Source organism: Rhineura floridana, chromosome 11 (genome assembly GCF_030035675.1).
Source record: "Rhineura floridana isolate rRhiFlo1 chromosome 11, rRhiFlo1.hap2, whole genome shotgun sequence".
Lineage (NCBI taxonomy): Eukaryota > Metazoa > Chordata > Lepidosauria > Squamata > Rhineuridae > Rhineura > Rhineura floridana.
This window is the reverse complement of record NC_084490.1, coordinates 9572569-9584545: the sequence shown is the minus strand read 5'-3', so window position 1 is coordinate 9584545 and position 11977 is coordinate 9572569. Positions and strand designations below refer to the sequence as shown.

Here is an 11977-nt window from a genome sequence, read left to right as displayed (position 1 = left end):
ATGGATCCAATCATGCTACATGCTTTAACTCACAAGTTTAAAGGCACAATCCACGCAACAATAACCATATTGTCCTTTTTTTTAGGACTAACTTTGATTATCTTTGCTGGTTGTGCCCTATCCTTATACCTAGGACATGAATCAACCAGATCTTTAGTGGACAAAGACTGTGTTAAATTGATGAGATGTACACTGTTTAATTCTTCCATGAAATAGCAAGTCATTTTATTTGCAGCATGGTGACCAAGTTCTACCAGCATGTCCTGGCTTTGGTGTTTGCTGTTGATGAGATCAATGAGAATTCCAAGATCTTGCCCAATGTCACTCTTGGGTTTCACATCTATGACAGTTATGCCATGGCAAAGATGACCTACCGTGCCATTCTGGATCTGCTCTTTAAATCGCAGCAGTTTGTACCAAACTACAAATGTGGCATCCAGGAAAAAATAATAGGAGTCATTGGGGGCCTAAGCTCTGATATCTCTTCATGCATGGCAGACATCTTGGATCTTTACAAGATTCCACAGGTGGGATCAGACTACTGGAAAAATTGGGATTTCACCTAATCTCCCATCATGTTTCAATCTATTGCCCTCATTCCAGTCTTCCACAGCCAGGTTCTGGTGCTTTTTGTAATAAACTGTTTAGCTCAGCTGTAACTTTAGCTCAACATCTTTTGAGATATATCTCCTTTGTCAGGAGCTATAAACAGGAACAATACAAATAATGATAATATAGCAGAACAAAATCATTATTAATATTTTAAAACAAAACTATATACGATTTTAAAATATATACAATCAAAAATTACTAATGAGAAAGGTATGTTGTAGTACACGCCACATTTTTGCAGCCATCTGTGCATTTTTAACAACAAAATCCTCATGAAAATTCTTAAGCATTTTAGTGTAAATTTCTTCTCATGAACACATTTTGAATGCACCTTTTTGTGTTATTTTCACTACTATATTCAGTTTTATGAACATTTTCCTCTAACGTATGCATTTTTGTAAACATGTTTTGGTGGGAGAACTACTCACAAAAGTTGGATAGGTGGGAATTTGGCAGGATTGCTGTGTTTCGGTTCTCGTATTGTTTCAGAAAGTGTGAGTTTGATATGAACTGAATCCTTAAATATTAGAGGTTGCATTGAACTAAGTTCTACTCAGAGTAGGCCCATTGAAATTTTTAACCTAAGCTAGTCATGCCCATTAACATCAGTGGGTCTGCTCTGAGTTCGACTAACATTGGATGCAGCCCAGCTTTCCAGTAGTGATTTCATTATTGAGGAATACGGAGCAGTGGTGGTGAGTAAAAAATAGAAAAATATGTGGAGTTGGGGTATAATATGAGTATCCAAAGATATGTGTGAGAAGGAGAAGGTGCTAAAGAGTGTGTTTGTAATATGTGTATCAAAGGATTTCTACAAAGGTGATGGAGTGAATATCAGAAGGAAATATGTTTTTGTAAAATGGGGGGCATATTGTCCTAAAAAGAAGTATGTTGAAGATATTGTATATACAGGATTGTACTTTAAGGAAATAAGGAGATAAATGAGAATATAATGAGCTCCTTTTACTATCCCAATATGTTTTGGCTTTCTTAAAAAAATGTAGATATCTTTTGGCTCATTTCAACAAGAACTGAATCATCCAGTTAATTTCCATTCATTTTACCGCATGGTCCCCAATGAAGCCCTTCAGCACAAAGGAATTGTCCAGTTACTTCTGCATTTCAAATGGAAATGGGTTGGGCTCATTGCTCAGGATGATGAAGGTGGAGAACGGTTCTTACAAAACATAGAGCCAATGCTTACAAAGAATGGGATCTGTTCAGCATTCACTGACAGAATTAAAAAAACTGCCTCTTTCTCCAATGACATGAGTAAATTGATAGATTATTTACGGCTTGCTCTACCAGCTTTCATGATGAGCAAAGCCAAGGCAGTTGTTATATATGGAGAAAATGCAGTTATAACATTTATAGGAAATGTTATAGGAGCATCTAGAATAATTCACCTAATATTTCCTCAATACAAATTTGCAGCTAAAGTGTGGATTATGACAGCCCAAATTGATTTTCCATTATATACCTGGCAAAAGTTAATTACCACTAATATACAAATGTTCCATGGTGCTATCTCCTTTGCTATTCACTCAGAGGAGATTCAAGACTTCCCAGACTTTCTTCAGAATGTACATCCTTCTTGGACAAATGGAGATGGTTTTATCAAAGATTTCTGGGAACAGGCATTTGGGTGTTCATTGTCAAACTCCACCATATCAACATTCTTAGGTACCACATGTACTGGAGAAGAGATGCTGGAGAGCCTTCCTTCTCCTTACTTTGAAATGCACATGACTGGCCACAGCTACAGTATCTATAATGCTGTCTATGCTCTGGCACATGCCTTACATATGATGTACTTGGATAGAGCCCAGCACGGAAAAATGGAGTCAAGGGGCAGACTGTCTCCTCAGAATGTGGAAGCCTGGCAGGTAATGTTTCCTGTTCTGACATACGTCCAGTTTCTATGCAAGCTGCATTATATCATCATCATCATCATCATCCACTCTTCATCCAAGATCCCAAGACAGGTTACAACAATTTTAAAACAGATAATCAAAAACAGTTAATAATAACCTAAACAACATCACAGAAAATAGGGTGGGCTCTAATCTCAGGTGCTGAAGACCAGAATAAAGAGGCGTATTCGCCAAAAGTTGTACAATGAAATTGTCAGATGCAACTAGGTGGGGAGAGAGTTCCACAGCTTAGGAGCTGCCACAGAGAATGGCATCACCCCTGAGCTTCCAAGGGTGGCAGAACTACAAAAGGGCCCCCTCAACCCCTGAGAGGGTCTGTAGACAAGGAGCAGAGCTTGGAAAAGTTACTTTTTTGAACTACAACTCCCATCAGCCCAATCCAGTGGCCATGCTTGCTGGGGCTGATGGGAGTTGTAGTTTTAAAAAGTAACTTTTCCAAGCTCTGGCAAGGAGATAGTCTTTCATTTATTTGGGACCTAAATTGTTTGGGGCTTTAAACACTAACGTAAGCACTTGAACTGGGCCTAGAAAGGGCTGCAACCAATGCAGCTGTTTTAAAATGGGTAATATGAGTTCTAAAGGGAACCCCAGCCAGGAATCTAGCTGCTGCATTTTAGACCAGTTGAAGTTTGCAAGTCATCTTCAAGGACAGCCTCACACAGAGTGCATTGAAATAATTCATGCCATGTGCCATGTGTGGAGGCAAGGAGTCCACACCAAGGAGGGCCTCAACCTCCACATCTTTTTCTTCTTCTGGGAGAACCCGATTGCCAAGATTTATCCCCTCCAGCACACAGAGCTGGGGGAGGGCTCACACATCTCATAGCAGGTGAGCTGTGCGATGGAAGATTCTGCCCTAAGCCAAGCCAAACCTTCCAAATGTAATCAATAATGTTCTGTGGCCTTGTTCTACCCCATATTTGTCTCTGGTCTCATTACTCACTTCCTTCCACCTTTGGAATCACCTGACGACTAGGTCTGCAATTCTGTGTTATCAAAAAGAGGAATTAGGGTAGTTTTTTAACAGATATTGAAGAGCTGTTAATTGGTGGAGGGTTTCATAAGCAACACACTAACGGCTGGCATTTAAAGAGATAAAAGTATTTGTGAGCTACCCAAGGATAGATGAATTCTGAAACAGAAGCACTAAGAGTTCAACATAACTCAAGGGGAGAGAGAGAGAGAGAGAGAGAGAGAGAGATTTTGGAAAAGAGAGAAAGAACGGAATGCGATGATAAATGAAGGCAGTGTCTCTGTGAATGGGATAGTTAGGGAAGGGAATAGACAACCATTTCAGTGCTGAAGAGCTTCTGAGCTTGTGGTTTTATAATCAGGAATCTCGGGAGAAAGATAGATAAATTGGGGGTGGGGGAATCCAGTGGAGAGCCTTGAAGTGAATATAAAAAAGAGACCTAAGGGGACCCTGAAGTTCTACTGGACAAAGCTTTGGGAAGAAATGAAAAGATAAAGAGAGGGGGAACAAAATTTCAATTGAGAGTTAGGGCAGAGGTATTTTGAGGAGGTAATAAGCTCGGAGAAGGAAACCTCTGTTGCTAGGGGATTTTTGAACAGATTTTGGAGGTTTCTGAATGTTTTGGTAAGGAAGAGTGGCGTTATGCATTTGGGCTTTCAAAAGTTATTCAAGTTCCTTACTAAAGACTCCTGAGTAAGTTGGACATTTATGGGACAAGAGGAGTGGTCCTCTTGTGGATCAGGAACTGGATCAGAAACAGAAAGCAGAGATTAGGAATAAATGGACATTTGTCCCTATGGAGGGAGATAGAGAGTGGAGTCACCCAAAGATTAGTATTGTGAACACTTGTTCATAAATGATCTAGAGTTAGGGCTGAGCAGTGAGGTAGCCAAGTTTGCCGATTATACTAAATTGTTCAGGGAGGTTAAAACAAAAAGGGATTGCAAAGACCTCCAAAAGGATATCTTCAAATTGAGTGAATGGGTAGGAAAATTGCAAATGCAATTCAGTGGAAACAAATGTAAAATGATGCATGTTGTGGCCCAAAAAAAATAAAAAAGTCTTAATTTCCACAATACTTATGAGATCTGAACTGTCAGGGACTGACCAGGATCAGAACCTCTGGGCTGTAATGGACATTGATGGAGATGTCAACCCAGAGTGTGGCAGCTGTGAAAACATCAAATTCCATGCTAGGGATCACTAGCAAAAGAATTATAAATAAAACTGACCAAACCATAATGCCATTATATAATTCTAAGGTGTGACCACACTTGGAGTCCAATGTACAGTTCTGGTTACCTCACATCAGAAGGGATATTGTAAAGGTTCAGAAAAGGGCAACCAAAATAATCAATGGGATGGAGCAACACCCCTTTGAGGAAAGGTTACAACATTTGGGGCTCTTTTGATTAGAGAAAAGGCAAGAAAGAGGAGACATGATAGGGGTGTCCAAAATTATACATGATGTACAAAAAGTGGAGAAACAAAGGTTTTTCTCTCTCATGCCATGAGAACTCGGGGCATCCAATGAAGCTGGATGTTGGAAGATTCAGGACAGACAAAAGAAAGTACTACTTCACACAGCCCATAGTTAAGCTATAGTACTGTATATGCTGTCAAAAGAGGCAGCAATGGCCAACAACTTCAATAGCTTTAAAATAGGTGCAGACAAATTCATGGAGGTTAAGTCTATCAATGGCTACTAGCTATATTGGCCAAGTTCTACCTCCACTGATGGAGGTAGTATGCTTCTGAACACTAGTTGCTGGAAATCACAGAAGGGGAGAGTGCTGTTGCATGCAGGTCCTGATTGCAGCCTTCCCACAGGCATCTGACTGGCCACTGTGAGAAGAAGAGGCTGGCCTAGATTGTCCTTGGTCCTGATTCAGCGGGCTCTCATGTTCTTATCACTAGAGTTTGACTGGATGGGGTAGAGCAGAGGCAAGTGCAGAGTTGTGGGGACATACTCCTGGGAGTGCTGGATTGGCTCCTCTGCTGTGTCTATGCAGCCTGCTGCCACATTTGCCCCATGCAGGTACAGACAACATTCAATGGATCAAGCAGGAGGTGTAGAAAATGGCCAAATACACAGTATTTGCCTGAACATGGTTTGCCTGACTTCCATAATGGAGGCTCCCCACACTTTTTTTTTAACTTACAGCACCAACTGAATTTTAAGGATTTTTTCAGGATAGTTTGTAACATATCTTTGTAACAAAACTGAGCTGTGAAAGCAGAATCTTGGGAGGTCATGTTTCCTCACTGACAAACCTCAGTTCTCATGACCTGGGTGGAGAAAAGAGATGCCAAAAGAGATATCACTATTTCATGGATCATGAACATTTGCATCTTGCTCTTCTTTTGGTCATGAAATAACATCCCTTCCCTTCCCTTTCTTGTGAGATAACTGATCCTAAACAACCATAACATGGTAACAAGTCCTCTTGGCACACATTCAACGGTTGAATTGACACTGGTTCATGAGGTGCCACTCTTCCTATAACTACTACCAAAAGTCAGATACTGCCCATTGTGAATTGTAACTGGCTTCCCTCTAAACAGGAATTTAAATCCACCTAGGCAAGGTATTTCAACGGTCTTATCTTACAACACTTTCTAGAGCTTTTGATTCTCTTTTTCTTTCCAACTAGCTCCATTCGTTCCTCCAGAGGATCTCATTCAACAACAGTGCTGGCGATGAAATTGCATTTAATGAGCATGGGGAATTAGCAGCTGGATTTGATATTACAAACTTGGTCACATTCCGAAATCAGTCGTTCCTCAGGGTCAAAGTGGGAAGGCTGGATCCTCAGGCTGCTCCTGGAAAAGAGCTCACTATTGATGAGGATGAAATCAAATGGCACACAGGCTTGACTCAGGTGGGGAAATACCTGCACTCCACTGCTTATCAACATCCATATTCATCCAGTGAAACTGGAGGACAAGAAGTATAATATTAATATTAATAATATCAGAATTTATTACTGCCCTTCACCCAAAGGTCCCAGGGCAAGTTACAACCAATTAAAAACATATAATTAAAAACTGTTACAAACATAGAAAGTTAAGAAAGTTAAGAAAGTCAAGAAAGTCAAGGCAGCATTCGTTCACATAAACCTCAGAAATTTAAGATCTAAAAAAACAAGTAAGGAAAATGATCAGAAAATTGAAGGCATCAGAGAAGTAATCATGATACAAAGGCCCCTTGAAATAAGCCATTGTATTTTTCTACAAAAAAAAGTAGGGGATTTGTTGCTCCAGTAATGGTAAAGTAATCAATTCCTTTCAGAACAATTGTAATTGTAATGGTAATTTATTCCTTTTTGGGGCCAGGTAACAGTAATTGTAATTTATTCCTTTTTTAAAGTAATCTTCCAAGCTCTGGCCACAGCATTCTGCACTAGGCAAAAGTTTCCGGACCAGACCACATTACAGCCACACATAGAGGCTCTCTATATCATTATCATGATTTTATTTTGTTAGCTTCAAATTTTAGATTTATTTATTTATTACACTGCTTGTTACTGGATTTGTTAGGGTTTTTTTAAATAAAGAGCTGTATACTGTCTTAAAGGTTTGGCTACATTGCACTTATTGCTCAGTTGGCTGTACTTTGTGTTGTGCTTGTAATCTTATTGGAATTATTTTTATTTTTATTTCTTATGTATTTGTGAGCTACCTATAGAGGAAATTGTCCTGTAAGGCAGCCTGGAAGAAAAATCTATGAATAAACAAATCATGATAAAATGTGCATCATCCGGAGAGGGCAACTCTGAGTAAGGAGGACCAGTGCCTAACAGAGGAGAGGTTATGGTCTCTTAAGATGACATGTTCATTCTAGTATCCATCTTATTTGTTTGCAGAAAGCTTGTGCAAAGGTTATGAACTGTTTCTTACTAGCATTTGCTCAAATTTGTTGTACAACAAAATCAGTGGAAGGTTATATGACAATGAACATTCATCCTGTGTTGCCTTGTTTTTTGTCTTTGCATGGAGGTTATTTTTGTTACTGATTTATTTTAAAGCATTTCTAAACCGCTTGATCTTTCAAAAAAAGTAAGTGGTGTACACTGAGTACAATATAAAAAAGGAGGATCATGGTTTCTAAGGCATTACTCACCAAGACATTTACTGCAGAATAATTATGGAACAATGCCATGAATACCATTAGGAGATCAGTTAGACTAGTCCAGAATAAATGGTTTACAGCCCAAGTGTGCTTGTCTAGACAGTAGCGGTTATTGTTCAGTGGAAGGGCCGAAGCTCAGTGGCAGAGCACCTGCCTTGCATCTGGAAGGTCTCAGATTCAACCCCCAATATCTCCAGGAAGGCTAGAGAAAGAACCCTGCCTGAAACCTACTGCCAGTCACTGTAGGCAGTACTGCCCTAACCTCAGTATAAGGCAGCTTTCTATATCCCTATAACCTAAAACCAAAAGTATAAAAACACAAAGGCACATAAAAGCAAATAAAAAGAGAGGTTCAGGGGATTCATACACATAAAATAGGGTCCAATCTTATGGGCCAGGGAAAGCCTTGGGGAAAAGATGTCTGAAGAAACTGGTGGTTCCTGCTTCATATATGGCAGATGTTGCACATCAACCAATCATTATTCCACAGTTATGCGTGCATTTCCCTGTCACGTTCTTAACCACTGCTTTTTTTAAAAAAAAGTAGGAAATTTGTTGTGCCAGAGCACTTTAAACTACTTTAATTGCATGAACCTAAATTTACTGTATGGGGCTGAATCCCTCCCACAAAATACAAACAGTCTGGAGGTGACCAGTGTTGCTCCTCATGATATTTTGTGAAATCTCTTAGGCAACTCTTTCCTGAACAGCATTAGATTGAATGCTAAGCAAGATGTACTATTTCTCAGGATACATGTGGAAATTCTAATCTTTAGTGTGTATAATGCTAAGTATAATATTCCTCCCACTGAATGTGCTACCTGTGCACTTATGGATTATATATTCCACATAATTGGTTCTCCAGTTTACTGGTAGATTGTCTGATGTAGGATGGATTTTCCAAAAATTTTCTTAATCCTAAACTCTTCCTATCTCTTTGGATAGGTTCCCCCATTTTCCATATGTAATGACTACTGCATTCCTGGTTATAGGAAGAAAAAGAAGGAGGGGAAGAAATTTTGTTGCTATGATTGTGCTTCATGTCCAAACGGGATGTTCTCCAATGAGGATGGTAGGACGTGTTACGTAAAGATCTACAAACACATGTGTTTGCTCTTTTGCAAGTTTGTTGCCATTACCATGGCAGTTTTCTTCAAATTATGGTATTACTTATTGTTCTCATCATTTACATAGATACTTTCCCATCATTTTTAAATTTCAGCCTAATTTTCTTTTAAAGGAAGAGTAGGGAGCACACTCAACTAAGTGTTCCTTTCCAGCCACTAGTATTTAGCAGTTTTTCAATTTGGTCCTTTTTCTGTCATTCCACAGCTACTGAGAATGGTGCCAGGTCTTTTTTAAAAAAACACCAAATTATAACTGAAAATCTTTCTGGTATGAATTCAGACCAGGTAAATCTTCTTTTAAAAATGCACCTTGAATATTAAGCTGTAGCAGCAAAGGACCAAACGATGAATTGAGACCACTCAAAGTGCAGGCCTAATTCTTTCTTTCAAGTTGAATCATATGAAATCAGGTAATTGAGAGTTGGGAGGTCCCTCCCACATGGGAGGGTATGGAAGTATTGGATCCAGCATGCTAGCTGGAGTCAGTTCCCTATGCTTAACATAGATAGACCTTATGTTAATGATATTGGATATTCTTAATAATTTGACAAATATTTTGGTCATCATATTTGTGGCATGAATATACTCTGGCTTGTCCATGGACAATGTAATAACCCTAGAATCATGAGACAGAAGAGCTTGAAAATAGGGAAGCTACTCCATTAAGATGGGAGAGAACTGGTGGTCTTCCTTTAAGAAAATGATTATTCAGGGTGAGGATGAAAAGTTTCATTGAATTTACCTTTTTTGCACAAAGATAATGCACTACATTTCTCCCATTTCACTACATAGTTCTGTGATTCTAAGAGGGGGAAAGGGGTCAAGAACCATGATAAGCTAACATATCTATCTAGAGGATTTCACCTTTGCTCTTTGGCATTTCTTTTTCAAGAAAAGGCATGATCAGACATTTTTGAAACCAGAGCTTGGAAGATTACTTTTTAAAAGTAATAAATTACAGTTACAGTTACATGGCCCAGAAAAGTAGTAATTACCGTTACAATTACAATAGCTCTGAAAGTAACTGATTACTTTACTTTTCCTTCAAAGTAATCACTACAGTTACATTTTAGTTACTTAAAAAAAGCCTACAAGGTGCTGCCTTGGCTGCTGCACATCTAAGTAGCCTAAAACAACATTAAAAATAAACAAACACATACAGAGGTAGTAGAATAATTCTTTTTATCCATAAGATAGCAGTGGTGGTCTCTCCACTGGTAAGGGAGGTGTGGAGGGAGGCTGAGGCCACTACTCAGATCTTTGCACATCAAACCAAGTGCACCCCCCGCACTCAGCCAGCCAGCATAATCTCTCTCACTTAACCACCTTCCGGACCCTGCCCTGCCACCAAGTAAGGGACACTCACTCAAGCAAACATTTTCCCCTGAGATGCAAAAAAGTTAAAATACTGCAAATGCAACACAGTAGCAGAGAGGGTGGTGGAGGCCACTTTGTGTACCAAGTGCGAACACAGTATTAATTCTCTCTCGCACGCACGCACGCACGTTGTCATCTTTCACCTCCACAGTTCTTTCTCTCCATTCTGCTGCTGCCTCCTTCCCCTCCTTTATCCATGTTCTTGACCTCCGGATCCTTTCCCCCTCCACTCCATTCTTCACCACCACTATTCATTTTTTAAAATAATTGTTTTCTCCACTCATCCCTGTCTCATTCTCCGCCGCCTCCCTCGTCGCCTCCTACCCATCCACAGAGCATGAGGAAAGAGCGACACTGCACAGAAGCCCAGTTTGAGGCACATGATTTTCATCCACAAATCAGAGGAGCAGAAGATTTCCCCTGCCACCCCCCAAGTAATGCCCAAAAGTAATTCTGGAAACGTTACAGTTACTCCAAAAACGTAGTAAAATTACTCCTAGTTCTATTACAATCAAAATGTAAAGGAATTACCCACTCGTTACTCAAAAAGGTAATGAATTACAAGTAATTCGTTACTTGTAACTAGTTACTTCCAAGCTCTGTTTGAAACCCTCGGTGTATCTACATTAGATAGACTCATAACAAGACAGTTACCCTGAGAACAATTTCCCCCTTTTAACAACAACAAAAAAGCCATACATCATTTGTTTTTGCAGACATGGAGACCTGTGTTAGTTGCCCAGAAGATCAATATCCAAACAAAGGAAAGGACCAATGCATTCCTAAGATTCCCAGCTTCCTGGCTTTCAAAGAAACTTTGGCCATCATTCCAACTTTCTCTGCACTTCTCTTGTCTCTTATCACACTGCTGGTGCTTGGCATCTTCATCAAGCACAGGGACACTCCCATAGTCAAAGCCAACAACAGAAGCCTCACCTACATTCTCCTCATCTCCCTCCTCTTGTGTTTCTTCTGCTCCTTCCTGTTCATTGGGATGCCAAATAAGGTGACCTGCCTTCTCCGACAAACTACGTTTGGCATCATCTTCTCTGTGGCTCTCTCCAGCATCTTGGCAAAAACCATCTCTGTGGTATTAGCATTCATGGCTACCAAGCCAGGATCCAGGATGAGGAAATGGATGGGGAAACGATTGGCTTATTCTATTATTCTATCCTGCTCCAATATTCAAGTAGGGATCTGTGCTCTCTGGTTGGCAACATCTCCCCCATTCCCAGATTTCGATACACACACAATGACTGATCAGATTGTACTCTTATGTAATGAAGGGTCAATCCTCATGTTCTACTGTGTCGTGGGCTTTATGGGCTTCCTGGCCATTATCAGTTTCACTGTGGCCTTTCTAGCCAGGAAACTGCCAGACAGTTTTAACGAAGCCAAATTCATCACTTTCAGCATGTTGGTTTTCTGCAGTGTTTGGCAATCCTTTGTTCCAACCTACCTGAGCACAAGTGGAAAATACATGGTGGCTGTGGAGATCTTCTCCATCTTGGCTTCCAGTGCTGGGTTGTTGGGTTGCATCTTTTTCCCAAAATGCTACATTATTTTAGTAAGACCTGAGTTAAACAACAGAGATCAACTAATACGAAGAAAGAGATAAAGATGATTTCTTGCTGTTGTTGCCACATTTATAACCAGTCTTTCCCTCAAGGAGTTCGACATAGCATACAAACATGGTTCTCCTCCTCCAGATTTCATCCTCACAACACCCCTGTATGTGGGTTTGGCTGAGAGGCAGGGACTGGCCCAAGACCACCAACCAGTGAGCTTCTTGGTCGAGCAGGGATTTGAACCGTGGTCTCCC

General features: G+C 40.1%; 1 protein-coding gene across 1 annotated transcript; it reads left to right on the top strand.

Annotated features, from left to right (window-relative positions):
* Nucleotides 1-236: 236 nt before the first annotated feature.
* Nucleotides 237-11773, top strand: LOC133366976 (vomeronasal type-2 receptor 26-like). The gene is made up of 5 exons (XM_061590538.1): nucleotides 237-527; nucleotides 1617-2498; nucleotides 6174-6401; nucleotides 8597-8723; nucleotides 10872-11773. The coding sequence occupies exons 1-5, from the start codon at nucleotides 237-239 to the stop codon at nucleotides 11771-11773; spliced, it is 2430 nt and encodes an 809-aa protein (XP_061446522.1).
* The last annotated feature ends 204 nt before the right edge of the window (nucleotides 11774-11977 follow it).